Source organism: Pelodiscus sinensis, unplaced genomic scaffold (assembly GCF_049634645.1).
Source record: "Pelodiscus sinensis isolate JC-2024 unplaced genomic scaffold, ASM4963464v1 ctg71, whole genome shotgun sequence".
NCBI lineage: Eukaryota > Metazoa > Chordata > Testudines > Trionychidae > Pelodiscus > Pelodiscus sinensis.
The window spans coordinates 537501-555574 of NW_027465980.1; the positions used below are offsets into that span (position 1 = coordinate 537501).

Below are 18074 nucleotides of genomic sequence, written 5' to 3' on the forward strand. Positions count from 1 at the left end.
AGTCTCTCACACACACACACACACACAGATTGTGAGTCTCTCACACACACACACACACACAGATTGTGAGTCTCTCACACACACACACACACACAGATTGTGAGTCTCTCACACACACACACACACACAGATTGTGAGTCTCTCTCTCACACACACACACAGATTGTGAGTCTCTCTCTCACACACACACACACAGATTGTGAGTCTCTCACACACACACACACACACACACACAGATTGTGAGTCTCTCACACACACACACACAGATTGTGAGTCTCTCACACACACTGCGCTGTGCCAGGCACAGACTGGCGGGCTCCCGGCGCATGAGTGCGGGAGGCCCCGGCCGGGGCGGGGGGGGGGGTCCCCGCGGGTCCCTCCCCCCGCACCAGGCCGGGCGCGCGGCGCAGGACGGGCATCACCGTGGCCTCAGGCCTGCGCGCCGGGCCGGGCCCCTCGGGGTGGGGGTGGGGGAGGGGAAGGCCCGCGGGGGCGGGGCCCGGCGGCCCCCACTCACCTCGCAGCCCGGCCCCCGGGCGGCCCCGCGCCTCACGAGCCCGCCGCCCGGCCCCGCACACAAAGCCGCACGGGCGGGAGGCCTGGCCCCGCCCCCAGCCCCGCGTCGCTCCAATCAGCGTCCGCGCACTTCCTCGCCCCAAGTCCCGCCCCCTGGAGCTCGGCCTATCAGCGCCACTCTCATCTACATACACGGCGCCCCGCCCACTCCCCGCGCGCTGGGAGCCGTCTCGCGGCCCGGCAGCTCCTCGCCCCCCCGCAGCGCGCCGGGCGGGTCCTCCGCGCCCCGCCCCCTGCCCCGCCCGCCCCAGTCCCGCCACGCGGCCCGGCTCAGGCTGCCCAAGGGGGGGGCACGTGGGCCAGGGCAGCCTGCTCTGTGCGCTGCCCCGCGTGGGCCCGCCCCGCCCCCCCGGGCCACGGAGCCCGCCCGGCCCCGCCCCCCGCCAGAGCGCGCCCGGCCCCGCCCCCCGGGCCACGGAGCCCGCCCGGCCCCGCCCCCCGCCAGAGCTCGCCCGGCCCCGCCCCCCAGGCCACGGAGCCCGCCCGGCCCCGCCCCCCAGGCCACAGAGCCCGCCCGGCCCCGCCCCCCGCCAGAGCTCGCCCGGCCCCGCCCCCCGGGCCACGGAGCCCGCCCGGCCCCGCCCCGCCGCCAGAGCTCGCCCGGCCCCCCAGGCCACGGAGCCCGCCCGGCCCCGCCCCCCGCCAGAGCGCGCCCGGCCCCGCCCCCCGGAGCCCGCCCGGCCCCGCCCCCCAGGCCACGGAGCCCGCCCGGCCCCGCCCCCCGCCAGAGCTCGCCCGGCCCCGCCCCCCGGGCCACGGAGCCCGCCCGGCCCCGCCCCCCGCCAGAGCTCGCCCGGCCCCCAGGCCACGGAGCCCGCCCGGCCCCCGGCGGAGCGCGGCGAGCCCCAGCTGCAGGGGCAGCGTCTGGCCGGTCCGGCCCCGCGGAGCGCAGAGCGGGGCACACGCTGGCCCCGGCCCATGCTCAGGCCCCTCCCCGGCCCGGGCCCTGTGCGTGGCGGGCGGCCGGGCCTGTGCCCCGGGCGTGGGGAAGGGGGGTGCCTGGCGCCGGGCACCGACCTGCCCACCAGCCACATGGCTCAGCCGGGCGGCCTAGCCGACTGCCTGCACAGCTCGGGGCAGGCCTGGGACACGGCGGGGAAGTCACTTTAGTGCAGGGCTGCCTGTGGTCATCGAGCCGGCGGGCGAGGCTGACTCGAGCTGCTCTCCTGAAGGAAGTGTGCCCACCCAGGCTTGCACCAGAATAACTCCCCGGGCGCGGGGTCTTCTCACGGCCACGGCACTGCTGCCATGCCTGGTGCTGCTGGGCTTCCTCGGGGGGATAGCGACTGGGTGTCCCAAGGGATGGTGGGGCCATTTTAAAACGAAGGGCTTTCTGGGGCCTGCGCGGGGGCAAGCGACGGCGGGATCAGCGGGAATCAGACCGTCTCAGGAAGGTGTCAGCTCCCTGTCTCAGCCAGGTCGGGAGTGGCAGCTGTGGAGCATGAGGAAGGTCCAACAGCACAAACGAGGCTCAAGAAGCTGGAAAGTTTGGCTCCAGCTTGAGGGGACTTTCTACTATTTCCCTGGGAGGAAAGGGACTTTTCGCCAGTTGCAAACTCAGGCCTGGGTCTTGCACGCAAGATGCACCATTTCCTTGTACGGAGCTGCCTGGCATTGAGGTCAGGTTATCCCGAGTGGCAGTCAGCTTCCGCAAAGCTACCCAGCGGATGAAGGAGTCCGAGTTGCGTTGCTGATTGGGGACGGGGGATACGACCAAGCCAAACGGAGCAGCCTTGGCCGGGGGACTGCAGGGCAATGATAAGCCCCCGCTGCATGTGCATGGCTAGTGAGTCACTTCCGGTCTCGAGTTTCAGATAGAGCCGTCTAGGGCTTCGGAGCAAAAATAGCCTCCGACGTGAGCAGTGGAGCCTTCCCCTCCACTCTGACCAGGCTGCTGCCCGGGGGCGGCGCTCAACAGCGGTGTGGATGCTGCAGCTGGGCTGCCTTTGCTCTCAAGCCTGAGGAGTGCATGGGCCCCAGGAGCCTGCCTCTCCCCAGCGCAGCCCCACCATGGCCCTAGACTGGCTCTGGCTGCCAGGGTGCGGGAGTTGCAATTTCCCTCCAACCCTGCTTTCAGACCTAGCCTGCTCCGCGGCCCCTTGCTTCACCTGGCAGGACTTTCTGGACACACACGTCCTGCTAACTGCAGGGACTCTGGATGGCCGTGGGCCGGAGGAGGCTCGCAGCTGTAGCAGATGAACCCCCAGTATTTCAGGCCAGGGAGCCATGCTGCCCTGGAGAGACTGCCAAGGCCAAGCTATGTGCTGTATTAAATGCCCGAGTCTTGCTCAAAACTCCCTGATTTCTTCCCTTGGACTCTGCTGTGCCAGGCGCACCAAGGGGCGGTAAAGCAGCGGAGTCTTTCCCACACTGCCCCAGGGCCCTGGGGTCAGGTGCGGGTCCCAGTGAGGAACAGGAAAGCATTGCCAGGTGCAGTTTGTATGGGAGATGTTCTCCACACTAACGCTTTGTTTTGTATGGTACAGTCACTGTCACCCGGAGGGGCAGCTCCCCTGCTAATCCACCTCACTCCGGGCCTGCAGCACTCTGCTGTTCCAACCCCGGGACCTCCCCACGCTGGCGAAGCATCCCAGTGGCAGCCCTGAGCCGCCTGAACACGGGGCTTCCGGCCCATGTGCTCTGGTTCAGCTACAGCCCCACGGCGCATCTAGTCTCAGCACAGCTCGGCTTTGACCTATGACCTCAGCTCCTATTTGCCCTCCCCTCCGTTGGGTCTCTTGGACAGCAATAAGGATCAGTCGGTCTCTTTGCAGCGCTCCGCCTGTTCTCACAGCGTAGGCCAAGGAGCACAGAGCTCTGGATCCGCTGGGACGCTCCGTTTCTCCCCCTCCCCTCCCCGCAAACAGCAGAGCTCCACAGAGTGGAGCCTTCCCCCAGCTTCTACGCCATGACTACACACGGAATCTTTGCCCATGCACAGACACACACCAAGCAAGAGCCCGTGCAGGGAGGCGGGGGCTGATTGCACCCAACACTGACTGTGCGGGTCCCTCGACACCCCACCTTCCAGGGACGCCTGCCCTGTCCCAGGTGAGCGCCTTGGCTACGACAATCCTGCAGCCGCTGGGATGAAGGAGGCTGCTGACGCAGCCCACTCGCTAGCCTGGCTTGCCCATGGCTGGTGGATCTGGCCACTGAAGGGACTGGGAAGTTGCCTGCCCCCCTGCACAAGGCTGAGGGGATCCGGAGCGATACTGGGATGAGAGCCCTTGCCTACGGGGACCCTGGAATGGCCCCTCCCGGCGAGGCGAGCCCAGCATCTGCCGTGCTGGAACCGTGCAGGGTGAGGGCAAGCTGGCTCGTCCTATGCCAGCCGTTCTCAAACCCTAAAGTGGGTCGCCCCTTGGGACGGGGGCGCCCAGGCCCCCACGGCTGGAGCCCAAGCCCACTGCCTGGGTGGCAGGACTCGGATTACAAGCCCCGGGCCCAGAGTGGTGAGGCTCCCCCCCCCAGGCTTGTGCAGGGTTTTTCCTGTCAGAAGGGTGGTGGTGCACTGCCATTGGAGAGCCAGTGTCCTAGGCCTTCCACCCTATTCCAAGTGGGCTTACAGGCACTTATGGAGAAAGGTCACTCGACGTGAGGGATTTCCACCAGGGCTGAAAATGATAACTCGGGATGGTTGGTACGTGGAGGAGGTGGGGAGCGTGGGGGGGGGGGCAGCAGGCACACCAAAGGGGGCGGAGAGGGGGACACACTGGTGGGGGTGGGGGCAGCAGGCACACCGAGAGGGGCAGGCTTTGACTCCCTCAGAGACCTGATGGGAAGGATCCCCTGGGATGTAACATGAAGGGGAAAGGAGTCTAGGGGAGCTGGCAGGATTTTAAAGAAGCCTTATTAAAGGCACAGGAAGAAACCATCCCGATGCGCAGCAAAAAAAGCAAACATGGTAGGAGACCGGACTGGCTTACAGGGGAAATCCTTGGGGAGCTTAAACACAAAAGGGAAGCTCACAAGAAGCGGAAACTTGGACAGGTGACTGGGGGAGTATGAATCTATTGCTGGAGAATGCAGGGGAGTTCTCAGGAAGGCGAAAGCACAATGGGAATTGCAGCTGGCAAGGGATGTGAAGGGGAACAAGAACGGTTTCTCCAGGCATGTTAGCAATACGAGGGTGGTCAGGGAGGGGGTGCGGCCCCTACTGGATGAGGGAGGTAACCTAGTGACAGACGATGTGGGAAAAGCTGAAGTACTCGATGATTTCTTTCTCTGTGTCTTCACGGACAAGGGCAGCTCCCAGACTAATGCGCTAGGCAATGCAGTATGGGGAGGAGGTGGGCAGCCCTCAGTGGGGAAAGAACAGGCTAAGAACTATTTAGAAAAGCTAAACACACACAGATCCCTGGGTCTGGATTTAGTGCATCCGAGGGGGCTGAGGGAGTTGGCAAGTGTCATTGCGGAGCCTTTGGCCATTATCTTTGAAAAGTCGTGGAGATCGGGAGAGATCCCGGATGACTGGAAAAAGGCAAATGCAGGGCCCAGCTTTAAAAAGGGAAGAAGGACGATCCAGAGAACTACAGACCAGCCAGCCTCACCTCAGTCCCTGGAAAATCCTGGAAGGGATCCTTAAGGAATCCATATTGAGGCACTTGGAAGAGGGGAAGGTGATCAGGAATAGTCAGCATGGATTCACTAAGGGCAAGTCGTGCCTGACCAATCTGATTAGCTCCTATGCTCGGTGGACATGGGGAAGTCAGTGGATGTGATAGACCTTGACTTTAGCAAGGCTTTTGATATGGTCTCCCACAATATTCTTGCCAGCAAGTTAAGGGATTGTGGATTGGATAAATGGACGGTAAGATGGATAGAAAGCTGGCTAGACTGTCGGGCCCAATGGGTAGTGACCAACGGCTCGATGTCAGGATGGCGGTCGGTTTCTAGTGGAGTGCCCCAAGGTTCGGTTCTAGGACCAGTTTTGTTCAACATCTTTATGAATGACCTGGATGAGGGGATGGATTGCACCCTCAGCAAGTTCACAGATGACACTAAGCTGGGGGGAGAGGTAGATACACTGGAGGGCAGAGAGAGGGTTCAGAGTGACCCGGACAGATTAGAGGATTGGGCCACAAGAAATCTGATGAGGTTCAACAAGGACAAGTGCAGAGTCCTGCACTTGGGATGGAAGAATCCCAAACATTGGTACAGGCTGGGGACCGACTGGCTAAGTAGCAGTTCTGCAGAAAAGGACCTGGGGGTTACAGGGGGCACTTGTAGCCAGGAAGGCTAATGGCATATTAGGATGCATTAGGAGGAGCGTTGCCAGCAGATCTAGAGAAGTGATTATTCCCCTTTATTCGGCTCTGGTGAGGCCACATCTGGAGTAGTGTGTCCAGTTCTGGGCCCCCCACTATAGAAAGGACGTGGGCGCATTGGAGAGGGTCCAGCGGAGGGCAACCAAAATGATGAGGGGGCTGGAGCATGTGACTTATGAGGAGAGACTGAGGGATTTGGGCTTGTTCAGTCTACAGAAGAGAAGAGTGAGGGGGGATCTGATAGCAGCCTGAAGGGAGGTTCCAGAGAGGATGGAGAGAGGCTGTTCTCAGTAGTGACGGATGCAGAACAAGGAGCAATGGGCTCAAGTTGTGGTGGGAGAGGTCCAGGTTGGATATTAGGAAAAGCTATTTCCCTAGGAGGGCGATGAAGCGCTGGGCTGGGTTCCCTAGGGAAGTAGTGGAGTCTCCATCCCTAGAGGTGTTTTAAGTCCCGGCTTGACAAAGCCCTGGCTGGGTTGATTTAGTTGGGATTGGTCCTGCCTAGAGCAGGGGGCTGGACTTGATGACTCCTGAGGGCTCTTCCAGCTCAATGGTTCTATGAGTCTACGTGGGCGGGGGCAGCAGGCATGACGAATGGGGGTGGGGGGGAGTGGGGGCAGCAGGTACACTGAGAGGGGTGGGGGACACAGGGGTGGGGGCAGCAGGCCAAGAGGGGCAGCAGAGGGGGGCGGAGGTGGGGGACGTGGAGGCAGCAGGCACGCTGAAAGGGGCGGGGGGGACACTGAGAGGGGCAAGGGTGGGGGACACGTGGGTGGGAGCAGCAGACATGATGAGGGGGGCGGAGGGAGGCAGGAGGCATGATGAGATGGGCAGGGGTGAGGGACAGAGGGGTGGGGGCAGCAGGCACACCGAGAGGGGTAGGGGACATGGTGGGGGCAGCAGACACGCTGAAGGGGCAGGGGTAGGAGACACGCCGAGAGGGGCAGGAGTGAGGGGGCGGGGGCAGTAGGCACGCCGAGGGGGGCAGGAGTGAGGGGGCGGGGGCAGTAGGCACGCCGAGGGGGGCAGGAGTGAGGGGGCGGGGGCAGTAGGCACGCCAAGGGGGGCAGGAGTGAGGGGGTGGGGGCAGCAGACACGCCGAGGGGGGCAGGAGTGAGGGGGCGGGGGCAGTAGGCACGCCGAGAGGGGCAGGAGTGAGGGGGCGGGGGCAGTAGGCACGCCGAGGGGGGCAGCGGACTGCTTTGCCCCCTTTGAATAGGGGATGGCAGGAGCCCGCAAGCCCAGACAGCCTTGTGACCTCTTTGCTAGATCATACCCCAGGCAGCTGTGATGGGCAGAAAAGCAGCATGTCAGGGACACTGTGTCCCGGCGTCCAGAACATGGATCAAGACACGTCACAGGCCACGTTACACGTGCAGAAGTCACCACTAGGCGCCGCTGCCCGTGCTTCCACTCCCGTCCCGGCACAGAGGAGGGGCTGCTGGACTGAGTGCAGGAGGGAGATCTGCGGAGCAGGGAGCCGCCGGCTAGTCGCCAGAGGAACGCCAGTGGCAGGGCGGCCTGGGAGCTGGGCCCCGGGCAGGGAGGGACCCCGCGGCCGGGCCTTGCAGCGGGCGCCAGCTCTCGCGATTTCCTACCTTCAGGCCTGTACTGCGCGATGATGGTCACCGTTTGCCCCGCCCGCTTCAGAGCTGCGGCCGCCTGCTCGTGCGTGGCGTTCCGGAGATTGACGCTGTTCACCTGAGCACACACCAAGGGGGTTCTGCTTAGTTATCGCCACGAGGCCTTGACGGCGCCCGGCTCACCAGCAAGGCCCCTTCCTGCCTCCCAGCTGCTCCCCGCGGGCCCCCGGCTACCGCCCCCCAGTGCTGTGCCAACCCCACCACGAAACCCCCCATTGCGGCCTGGCCCCAGGCCTAGCCCGCGGACAGAGCCCAGCTGGCGAGCGCGCTGACGTTCGCCCAAGCAGCCTGCCGGCTGAGCGCAGGGCAGAGATTTCGCTCACCCCATAGACCCGGGGGAAGGACCCAGGCACCCCCCGGCAGGGCTCTGCAGCCGCGGGCAGCTCCCCGAGAGCCCAGCGTGGCTGCCCCTGGGCCGGCCTGCTGGTGAAGGGGGGAGGGAGCCCAGGAGGGCACTGGCAGCTGATGGGCCAGGGGAGCAGGGTGCGTCCAGGCTGGGCCGGCCCGCAGGGCACTGACCCTCAGGCTGCGCTGGGTTCACCTGCGGTGCCTGGATTGGAGCCGAGCTCTGGGTGCAGATGCAGAACGGCAGCCAGCGGGGGGGCGTAGCCCAGGGAGGTGAGGCCACTAGCGCCCATGTGGCAAAGGGGTTTCCCACACGTAGGCCCTGTGGGCAGGCGCAGCTTGACTGGTTACGCTGCTCTGCCCATGCAGCCCCCGAAGGGGCTCCCTCAACCCTTCCCCGAGCCCGCGGGGGCGGGGTGTGTCAGCACGGCCAGTCTGCTTCACAGGCCGGCGCGCCAGAGGCCGGGCTACGCGAGCCACAGGCGGGGACCCCAGTGCAGGAGCAGAAACCAGGCCAAGCAGCACGCTCCCTCTGGCACACTGACCCCTCTGGCACGGGCCCGAGGGGAGCGCAGCCTCTGCTCCGTCGAGAGCACCAGCCAGAGCTCCTGCCTCCCCAGCCGCTTGCTCAGGACCCGCTCTCGGCTGCGGCCGGGCTCCTGGGCTGCGCCTCAGAGTCCGGGCTAGCGGAGAACGCGCTGCGCAAGCGTCTTACTCACTGCTCTGCCGGGGCACCCAGGCCTCCGGGCCACGCCTGCCATTTCAGCCCAGACAGGTTACGCCAGATGCCGTCACTTCCCAGCGGGAACGCCGGCGCCGGGGAGATCTCTTCCCGCCCCCCAGAAGTGCTCAGAGCCAGGCCTGGAGAAGCAGACGTAGCCCCACGGCCTGGCAGCTGAGTACCGGTCCCAGGTGCCGTTGCCGGCCAGGTGCGCGCGAGCGTGGTATGCCTCCCTGCTCTGCAGCCACACCTTCCCGTGGGCGGAGACGCCCGAGAGACTCATTCCCCTCCCAAGCCTTCCGCCATTCTGCAACTCCTAGCCTCAGCCTCTGCTCCCCTGGGCCTGCCGCAGCTGGACACAGGTGCTAGGACAGGAGGGCCAGGGGAATTCGAGCCTTGTGCTACCCTGTTTACTGCTGCTCCGCCCTGTGAGATCTTCCAGACTCCAGGGAAAGGAGGAAAATCCAGTTCCCCAGATCTGCTCTGGCCTCATCTGCATGGAAGCGATACCCTCTTGCCCCGGGCCAGAGACCCAGAGACCCTGCCAGGCCAGAGCACGCCCAGAACCCCCTCTGGCAGGGCCACACCGCTCCCCCGAGCGCACAGCGCCACTGCCGGGCTGCACCGCGCGGCTGCTCACACTGGGAGCGAGGGTCTGGGCTCTGCTGGCCACACTGCTCGGCTTTCACGCTGCACAGCGGCCCAGGAACACGCCGGGCTGCAAGGAAAACCCAGGGGCCGTGCTGCCACTGGGCCTGGGGACGCCAGCGGGGCTGCACACAGGCCCTGACTCAGCCGTAAGGGCTCTCGTGCCGTGGCCAGACGTCCAGCCCCGCTCTCCCGGCTTTGCCCTGGCTGTACAGTCAGGGGGCTGAGGGCGACGTTTCCCGCGGCATACGGAACACGGGCCGGCGGCCGGGGCAGGCAGCTGGCCATCACGCAGCTCTCCGGGCCCACGAGCCCCGCGGCCGACCGGGCAGTGGGCCGGGACTCACCGACAGAATGCGGTCTCCTCTCCGCAGCTCCCCGCTGAGGTCGGCAGGGCCGCCGGCCAGGATGAAGGAGACGAAGATCCCCTCTCCATCCTCTCCCCCCACGATGTTGAAGCCCAAGCCGGTGGAGCCTTTGTGCAGGATGATCTTCCGGGGCTCTCTGTGGGAGCAGACAGCAGACATTCAGAGGAAGGACACAAGTGCCAGCCAGGCCGCGGGGGAGGGGGGGGGGGCTGCGCGCTGCTCCCAGCTGTGCAGGAAGGAGGAAGCCACTGAGCACCTGACACACCTGGAATCCAGCAGGCCTGAGTCTCCCTGCCCCAGCGCTCAGCCTCTCGCCACGCCTCAGCCAGCAATGGGAAGGCAGCAAATCACAGCGCAGGGCCGGGAGTTGCACCATCCGGCAGGCTGCAGCCTGGGGCGCCTGGCCAAGGGCTGGGGGCGTGTGGAGCTCAGCAGCCGGCTCAACAGGCCTCTCCGTGCGGGGAGGGAAGGAGCTGGGGAAGGGAGGGGCCAGCCCTGGGGAGTGCGAGGGCCGGGGCTGCACACCACAGCTGCATCAGCCGGACTTGCACCCCGAGAACAGCCAAAGGCCGGCTGGCCGGCCCACTCCCTGCCCGTTCACAGCCCCCCTCCGGCCCAGCCCCTGCCTTCCAGTGCTGACCCCAGCCGCTCGCCCGCCCGGGGCGTGAGATGGAGGGCAGGCCGCCCGGCTGAACCAGGGAAAGGGTTAGCACAGACACTGGGTGAAGCAGGACAACTAAGGAGGGCTGGTCCGGGCCTGGAGCCTCTCGCCCGGCCCCGGCGTGCAGCGACCCTCAGGACAAGCCTCTGCCCACCCCTGCTCAGCACCAGACCCTGGGGGCTGGCGTCCCCCCGTTGCAGCCCCTCCAGCTCCGTCTGCTCTACGGCCGGTGCCGCTAACGGGGCTGTGGGCCCCTCGCTGCTAGGCCGTCCCAAGACAAGCCAAAACGCCAGGAGTGGCTCGGACTCGGCCGGATCCAGCATGGGCCCAGCCAGGCGCCTCACCCAGCCTCTCCCGGCTGATGGCCTTCGGGCTGCCAGAACGGTACCTGCGCTCCCCTTTCTTCCTGTGGCCAGGCTGCTGCTGGGAGGGAGGGAGGGAGGGGGCACTGGGGTCCCCCGTGGGACATGGACGAGGAGACGGTAGCGGTGAACATCGCTGCGCTGCGGCGCCTGCTCCCACGGGGCCGCGCGAGGAGCAGGAATGTTCTGAGTGCTCGCCCCCCCGTCTGCCTGGCTTTGCCGTCCCTCCTGGGGCCGCGCAGGGCCCTGGCCTCCCTGGGTGTGTCTAGACTACAGGGTTTTGTCGACAAAACTAAACCTGCGTCCACACTGCCTTTGAGTTCTGTCGACATAACGTCGAGAAAACTCAGCAGTTTTGTCGACGCTGGTAAACCTCATTCTCCGAGGAATAACGCCTTTTATCAACAGTTCTGTCGCCAGAAGGCGTTATTGCATCTACACTGTCCTTTGCGTCCACACTGTCATGTCGACAAAGCGGCTTGCTTTGGCGACAGAACTGGTTGTAGTGTAGACGCTCTTTGTCGACAGAAGCTTTGTCAACAGTATCTGTCAACAAAACCCTGTAGTCTAGACACCCCCTCTGCCTACACCGCCCGGGCACAGCCACCCTCACGCACGCCCAGGGCGGAGCCAAGGGAGCACTGCGCTGAGATCCCGGCCGGTGTTAACCCCTCTGGCCTGGGGCCCCTCTGGAGAGCAGAGGGGCGCGAAGGCATCGGAACGCCAGCCCAGCCCCAGAGCGCCTCGCGGGCACCCTCTGAACACAGGGGATCCGGGGGCCAACTCAGCATCCCATGACAGCGCAGGGGGGCGGACCCACTGCTCCCCAAAATGGGCAAAACCACCGACTGACGTCCACCATCTGCTGGAGCAGCAGCCTCCGCCTGTTCCCCAAGCACCGCTCGCACCGCCCGCTGGAGGGGCAAGTAGCAGAGCCCTGACGCCCACAGGGGGACTGGCTGCTGCCTGCCGGGCAGGGCAGGAGAGACGACATCACTCGCCCGGCGCGTCGCCAGGGCGCAGGGGGCTCTCGCCCCGCCCCAGCGCAGGAACCCTGCCAGAGAAGACACCTCCCAAGCGATCGTGGTCAGAGCCTCCCTCTCTGAGCGCCTGACCAGAGACACCCCGAGCCCCCTTCGTCTACACTGCCTCCAGCACGCCTCTCCTGCACCCACCCTCCACGAGCCACCTCCCGGCCGGCCCTGGCAAGCGCTGGAGCTCTGGGGTGGCTGGGCGCGGTTCTCGCATGCTCAGTTTGTGCTGCCCTGGCAGCCGAGGGGTGCGCAGCGGGCGGGCGGGCGGCTGAGTGGAGCCTCCTGGAGTGGGATGGGGCTGCCAGAGGCTTAGCGCCGCGTTGTAGGCATGACAACGTCCCGGGACAGGGCGGTGTGCCCCCCGTGCGTGCCTAAAGAGCGGGGCTGCCGCAGCACTGGGATTGGCCGCGGAGGGGCGCCCGGCTCTCGGTCACTGCAGTGCCGTCAGCACCCACTGCCCTTCGCCTGGCCTGCCTTCAGGGCGCGTCGCCGGGGGGGCCAGCGGACTGTGGCAGCCCTGTGCACGGGGGCCCAGCCAGGGAGACGGCCTGCCCGGGTAACGCAGCACTCCCGGCAAGGGGCTGCCCCGTGTGACTGCCGCAGGCCAGAGCCAAGCTCCAGCCGCCCGGGGCCTGAGGCCTTGGCGACCCTCTCGGGCTCCCCTCTGACCGGCTCGGGCAGCGTCTCACACGGCAGCCTGAGGCCAAGTGCTGGGCGGGACCTCGGGTGCCCTGCCCACATGCCAGGCCCCGGCTATCCCTACCGCCGGAGGGACACTCCAGAGGCGTCTCCCAGCGTTCCGTTTAGCGGGGCTAGTAAGGAACCCAAGGGCCCCCCGTGGGCGCTGGAACTGCGGCTCCTCAAGGCGTAAGGCGAGCTGCTGGGAGCTGCCGCTGTGGGGACGGCGCCCGAGGCGCGGCGACTCCAGCTACCCAATCCACCTGGCTGGAGCCGCCTGACGTCGACCTGGGCTCAGCCTCTCGTTCCCTCGCCTGCGTGTGGAGGCCGGTGTGCCGGGGGAGTAGCACGCTGCAGCCCCAGCACCCGACCCGCGCGGCAGCGCAGGACCCCGGTGGCCACGGAAAGGCCAGGACTCTGATTGTATGTCTCCCCTCTGCTCACCCCCAGGCCCACCACTGGGGCAGTGCTGCAGGCTGCTGGGGGGGGGGGCTAACACGAGGGAAAACGGCGCCGGACTCCACGCTGCTCCCCGCAGGGCTCGGCGCCGAGAGGCGAGCGCTGTGTCTCTGGCCTGCACGGCTCACCCGGCCGGGAGAGACAGACCCCTGGGCCGGAGGCGACGGCTTCTCAGGCAGCAGGGGAGCCTGCGCGGGCTCCGCGGCGCTCGGTCCGGCGGGGAGCTGCTGTCTGGGCTCTCCCCACGCAGGACGTCTCCCGCCCGGGCCTGCGGAGTGTGCAGCTTCCCGCCAGAGCAGGGGCAGCGGGGGGCTCGTCCGCCCGGGGGGGGAGACGGGGGACGGGCCAGGGCTGCCATCCCCACTGACAGCCTGGCATCGCTGCGAGCGCCCTCCCGGGCAGTGTCCCTCACTGTGTGCAGCAGCGCCCCCTAGTGGCCAGAACTGCCACCGCCTCCCAACCCCCGGCACAGTCATTGCTTCTGCATGTCCCCCGCCCCTGCTCCCGGCTGGAGGGCCTGCGGGGGCGGGGCAGAGCTGCTTCAGCCCCTCTGTCCCCAGGAATGCGCCTCCCCCTAGGAAGGCCAGACAGCAATGGGCCCCGCACGAAGACCCCCGCGGCCGGAGACACGCCCAGCCACAGGCCCGGCCCCGAGGAGCGTCTGCAATGCTAATGGCTCACGCTGCGCTAGGAGCCCCCAGCGCCCTACGCCTGGGGCATGGGGCGGTGTCGCTAGGCCAGAACACTGCCCCTCCCCCACGGCCCCCTGGACTAGCAGAGCGGGAGGGCGGGAGACGGGGTCCAGGATGGAGCCATGTGGTTTTGCTGTAGCAGTGTGGGAAGGCCTGAAGCCTCCCTCTACAGCCAGACGAGAGCAGCAGCTGCCGCCGCGAAGCCTGGAGGCACATCCCCACCTCCCATCAAACCTGAACATCCGAGCGGCCAGGCCGGGTCAGACCAAGGCCCGCCCAGCCCAGCGCCCTGTCGGCCCACAGCAGCCAGGGCCAGGTGCCCCCGAGGGAGGGAACAGAGCGGGGAATCCTCACGTGATCACAGAATCAGAGAACCATCGAGCTGCAAGAGACCTCAGGAGTCAGCAAGTCCAGCCCCCTGCCCAAGGCAGGACCAATCCCAACTAAATCAACCCAGCCAGGGCTTTGTCAAGCCGGGACTTAAACACCTCTAGGGATGGAGATTCCACCCCCTCCCTAGGGAACCCAGCCCAGCGCTTCACCATCTGCCTAGTGAAATAGTTTTTCCTAATATCCAACCTGGACCTCTCCCACCACAACTTGAGCCCATTGCTCCTTGTTCCGCCCTTTGTCACTACTGAGACCAGCCTCTCTCCAGCCTCTCTGGAACCTCCCTTCAGGAAGTTGCAGGCTGCTCTCAAATCCCCCCTCACTCTTCTCTTCTGCAGACTAAACAGACCCAAGTCCCTCAGTCTCTCCTCATAGGTCATGTGCTCCAGCCCCCTCAGCATTTTGGTGCCCTCCACTGGACCCTCTCCAACGCGTCCACATCCTTTCTGTAGTGGGGGGCCCGGAACTGGACACAATACTCCAGATGTGGCCTCACCAGAGCCGAATAAAGGGGAATAATCACTTCTCTGGATCTGCTGGCAATGCTCCTCCTAATGCAGCCTAATATGCCATTAGCCTTCTTGGCTACAAGGGCGCCCTGCTGACTCATATCCAGGTTCTGATCCACTGTAACCCCCAGGTCCTTTTCTGCAGAACTGCTACTTAGCCAGTCGGTCCCCAGCCTGTACCAATGTTTGGGATTCTTCCGTCCCAAGTGCAGGACTCTGCACTTGTCCTTGTTGAACCTCATCTTCATCAATGATGTAGATATTGGGATAGAGAGTACGCTTATTAAGTTTGCAGATGATACCAAACTGGGTGGGGTTGCGACTTCTTTGGAGGATAGGGACATAATTCAAAATGACCTTAGCAAGTTAGAGAAATGCTCAGAGGTAAACAGGATGAGGTTTAATAAAGAGAAATGCAAAGTGCTCCACTTAGGAAGGAACAATCAGTTCCATACAGACAAGATGGGAAGCGACTGTCTAGGAAGGAGCATGGCAGAAAGGGATCTAGGGGTCATAGTGGACCACAAGTTGAATATGAGTCAACAGTGTGATGCTGCTGCAAAAAAAGCAAATATGATTCTAGGTTGTATCAACAGGTGTGTTGTAAGCAAAACTCGTGAAGTCATTCTGCCGCTCTACTCTGCACTAGTTAGGCCTCAGCTGGAGTACAGGCAGTCCCCGACTTACGCGGATCCGACTTACGTCGGATCCGCACTTACGAACGGGGCTTTCTCGCCTCGGAAGTCGGGGCGAGAAAGCCCCGTTCGTAAGCTGCTCCGGTGCCCCTGGTCTGCTGGAGACCGTCTCCAGCAGACCAGGGGCACCGGGCGGGTTCCCGCGCTTCTGAGGCTTTGCCAGAGCAAAGCCTCAGAGGCGCGGGGAACCGCCGCTGCTGCCGCTTCAATCTGGGTGCCTGTGGTCTGCTGGGGACCGTCCCCAGCAGACCACAGGCTCCCGGACTGAAGCCGCAGTCGCGGCGGGGTCCCTCGCCTCTGAGGCTTTGCCAGAGCAATTGCCAGAGCAAAGCCTCAGAGGCGCGGCACCCCGCTGCCGCTGCGGCTCTGCTCCCCGTGTCCCTGGTCTGCTGGGGGGGGGGGGCGCAGCTAGTGTGCTCCCCCCCCCCAGCAGACCAGGCTTTTGTTTTGGACTCTGGGGCAGAGCAGCTGGGGCGCTGCCGATTGGTCCTGCAGTGCCCGCTCTGGGCACTACTGGACCAACCCGGCAGCACCCCAGCTGCTCTGCCCCAGGTCCTGATTCAGCCGCTGCTGGTCAGTTTCAGCAGCGGCTGAATCAGGACGCCTGGGGCAGAGCAGATGGGGTGCTGCTGGGTTGGTCCAGTAGCACCGAGGAGCGGCGCTACTGGAGCAACCCAGCAGCACCCCAGCTGCTCTGCCCCAGGCGTCCCCAAGTCAGCTTCTGCTGAAACTGACCAGCACTGACTACAGGAAGCCCCAGGCAGAGTTGCTCTGCCCCGGGGTTCCTGGAATCAGCTGCTGATCAGTTTCAGCAGCAGCTGACTTGGGGACACCTGGGGTTCTTAAGTTGATTCTGTATGTAAGTCAGAACTGGCGGTCAGTTTCAGCAGTGTCTGAATCTGGACGCCAGTTCCGACTTACATACAGATTCAACTTAAGAACAAACCTACAGTCCCTATCTTGTACGTAACCCGGGGACTGCCTGTACTGTGTCCAGTTCTGGGCGCCACATTTCAAGAAAGATGTGGAGAAATTAGAAAGGGTGCAGAGAAGAGCGACAAGAATGATTAAAGGTTTAGAGAACATGACCTATGAAGCCAGGCTTCATGAACTGGGCTTGTTTAGTTTGGAAAAAAGAAGATTAAGGGGGGACATGATAGCGGTTTTCAAATATCTAAAAGGGTGTCACAAGGAGGAAGGAGAAAACTTGTTCCTCTTTGTTTCTGAGGACAGGACAAGGAGTAATGGGCTTAAAGTGCAGCAGGGGAGGTTTAGATTGGACATTAGGAAAAAATTCCTAACTGTCAGGGTGGTCAAATATTGGAATAAATTGCCAAGGGAGGTGGTGGAATCTCCCTCTCTGGAGATATTTAAGAACAGGTTAGATAGACATCTGTCAGGGATGGTGTAGACAGAACTTGGTCCTGCCTTGAGGGCGGGGGGCTGGACTCGATGACCTCTCGAGGTCCCTTCCAGTCCTATTATTCTATGGTTCTATGGTTCATCAGATTTCTTGTGGCCCAATCCTCCAATTTGTCTAAGTCACTCTGGACCCTCTCCCTGCCCTCCAGCGTATCTACCTCTTCCCCCAGCTTAGTGTCATCCGCAAACTTGCTGAGGGTGCAATCTATCCCCTCATCCAGGTCATTCATAAAGATATTGAACAAATCCGGCCCTAGAACCGAACCTTGGGGCACTCCACTAGAAACCGACCGCCATCCTGACATCGAGCCATTGATCACTACCCGCCGGGCCCAGCCTTCTAGCCATCTTTCTATCCATCTTACCGTCCATTTATCCAATCCACAATCCCTTAACTTGCTGGCAAGAATATTGTGGGAGACCGTATCAAAAGCCTTGCTAAAGTCAAGGTCTATCACATCCACTGACTTCCCCATGTCCACTGAGCCAGTTACCTCAGCATAGAAGCTAATCAGATTGGTCAGGCACGACTTGCCCTTTGTGAATCCATGCTGACTATTCCTAATCACCTTCCCCTCTTCCAAGTGCCTCAATATGGATTCCTTAAGGATCCCTTCCAGGATTTTTCCAGGAACCGAGGTAAGACTGACCGGCCTATAGTTCCCTGGATCATCCTTCTTCCCTTTTCTGAAGATGGGCGCTACATTTGCCTCTTTCCAGTCATCCGGGATCTCTCCCGATCTCCACGACTTTTCAAAGATAATGGCCAAAGGCTCCTCAATGACCCGCTGCCTGCCCTGCCTGGCTCGCAGCCATCGATGGACCTGGCCTCTAACTGCATTGCGGTAGAGTCGCACCGTCTGCGAGGAGGCAATTCCAGCCCAAAGGCGCCCTGTGTCACAGCAAAGAAGCAGAGCTCGAGATGGGCCAAGAACACTGGCTCGTCTGGCCAGAAACTGCTTCTCACTAGGGGTCTGTCTACACTACCCCGCTAGTTCCAACTAGGGTGGGAATGTAGCCAACCGGAGTTGCAAATGAAGCCCGGGATTTGAATTTCCCGGGCTTCATTTGCATCTTGCCGGGCGCCGCCATTTTTAAATGTCTGCTAGTTCGGACTCCGTGCCGCGCGGCTACACGTGGCACGGACTAGGTAGTTCGACTAGGCTTCCTATTCTGAACTACCGTTACTCCTCGTGAAAATGGCGGCGCCCGGCAAGATGCAAATGAAGCCCGGGAAATTCAAATCCCGGGCTTCATTTGCAACTCCGGTTGACTACATTACCACCCTAGTTCGAACTAGGGTGGTAGTGTAGACATACCCTAGCTGGGGCTGGGGTACCCGCCTCCTGCCACGGTGCCCGACGTCCCTGCTCTCTGTGGGGTCTCTCTCTGGGCTGGAACCGGTCCTGGCTGCTGGACAATTAATGTTGCTAGGTGTAGATCAACTCGGGCGGTGGTAATCCCGGCGCAGCGTGTCACGACTGGTTAGTGAAATAACAGGCGCCGGCAGAGCTGAGCTGGCCTCGGTTTTCACCGTAAACTGGGGCCCAAAGGAAGTTCTTCGGGAACCAGCGCCAGGCCCCAGCTCCAAGATCAGAGCA

The 18074-nt window shown here is 63.4% G+C and overlaps 1 protein-coding gene across 1 annotated transcript in view; it reads right to left on the bottom strand.

Moving 5' to 3' along the window:
• The window catches only part of DLG3 (discs large MAGUK scaffold protein 3), a 169711-nt gene that overhangs the window by 50658 nt on the left and 100979 nt on the right, over positions 1 to 18074 (bottom strand). Inside the window, 2 exon segments of the mRNA XM_075917662.1 lie at positions 7445 to 7547; positions 9551 to 9707. Of these exon segments, the coding sequence (XP_075773777.1) occupies positions 7445 to 7547; positions 9551 to 9707 (260 nt within the window).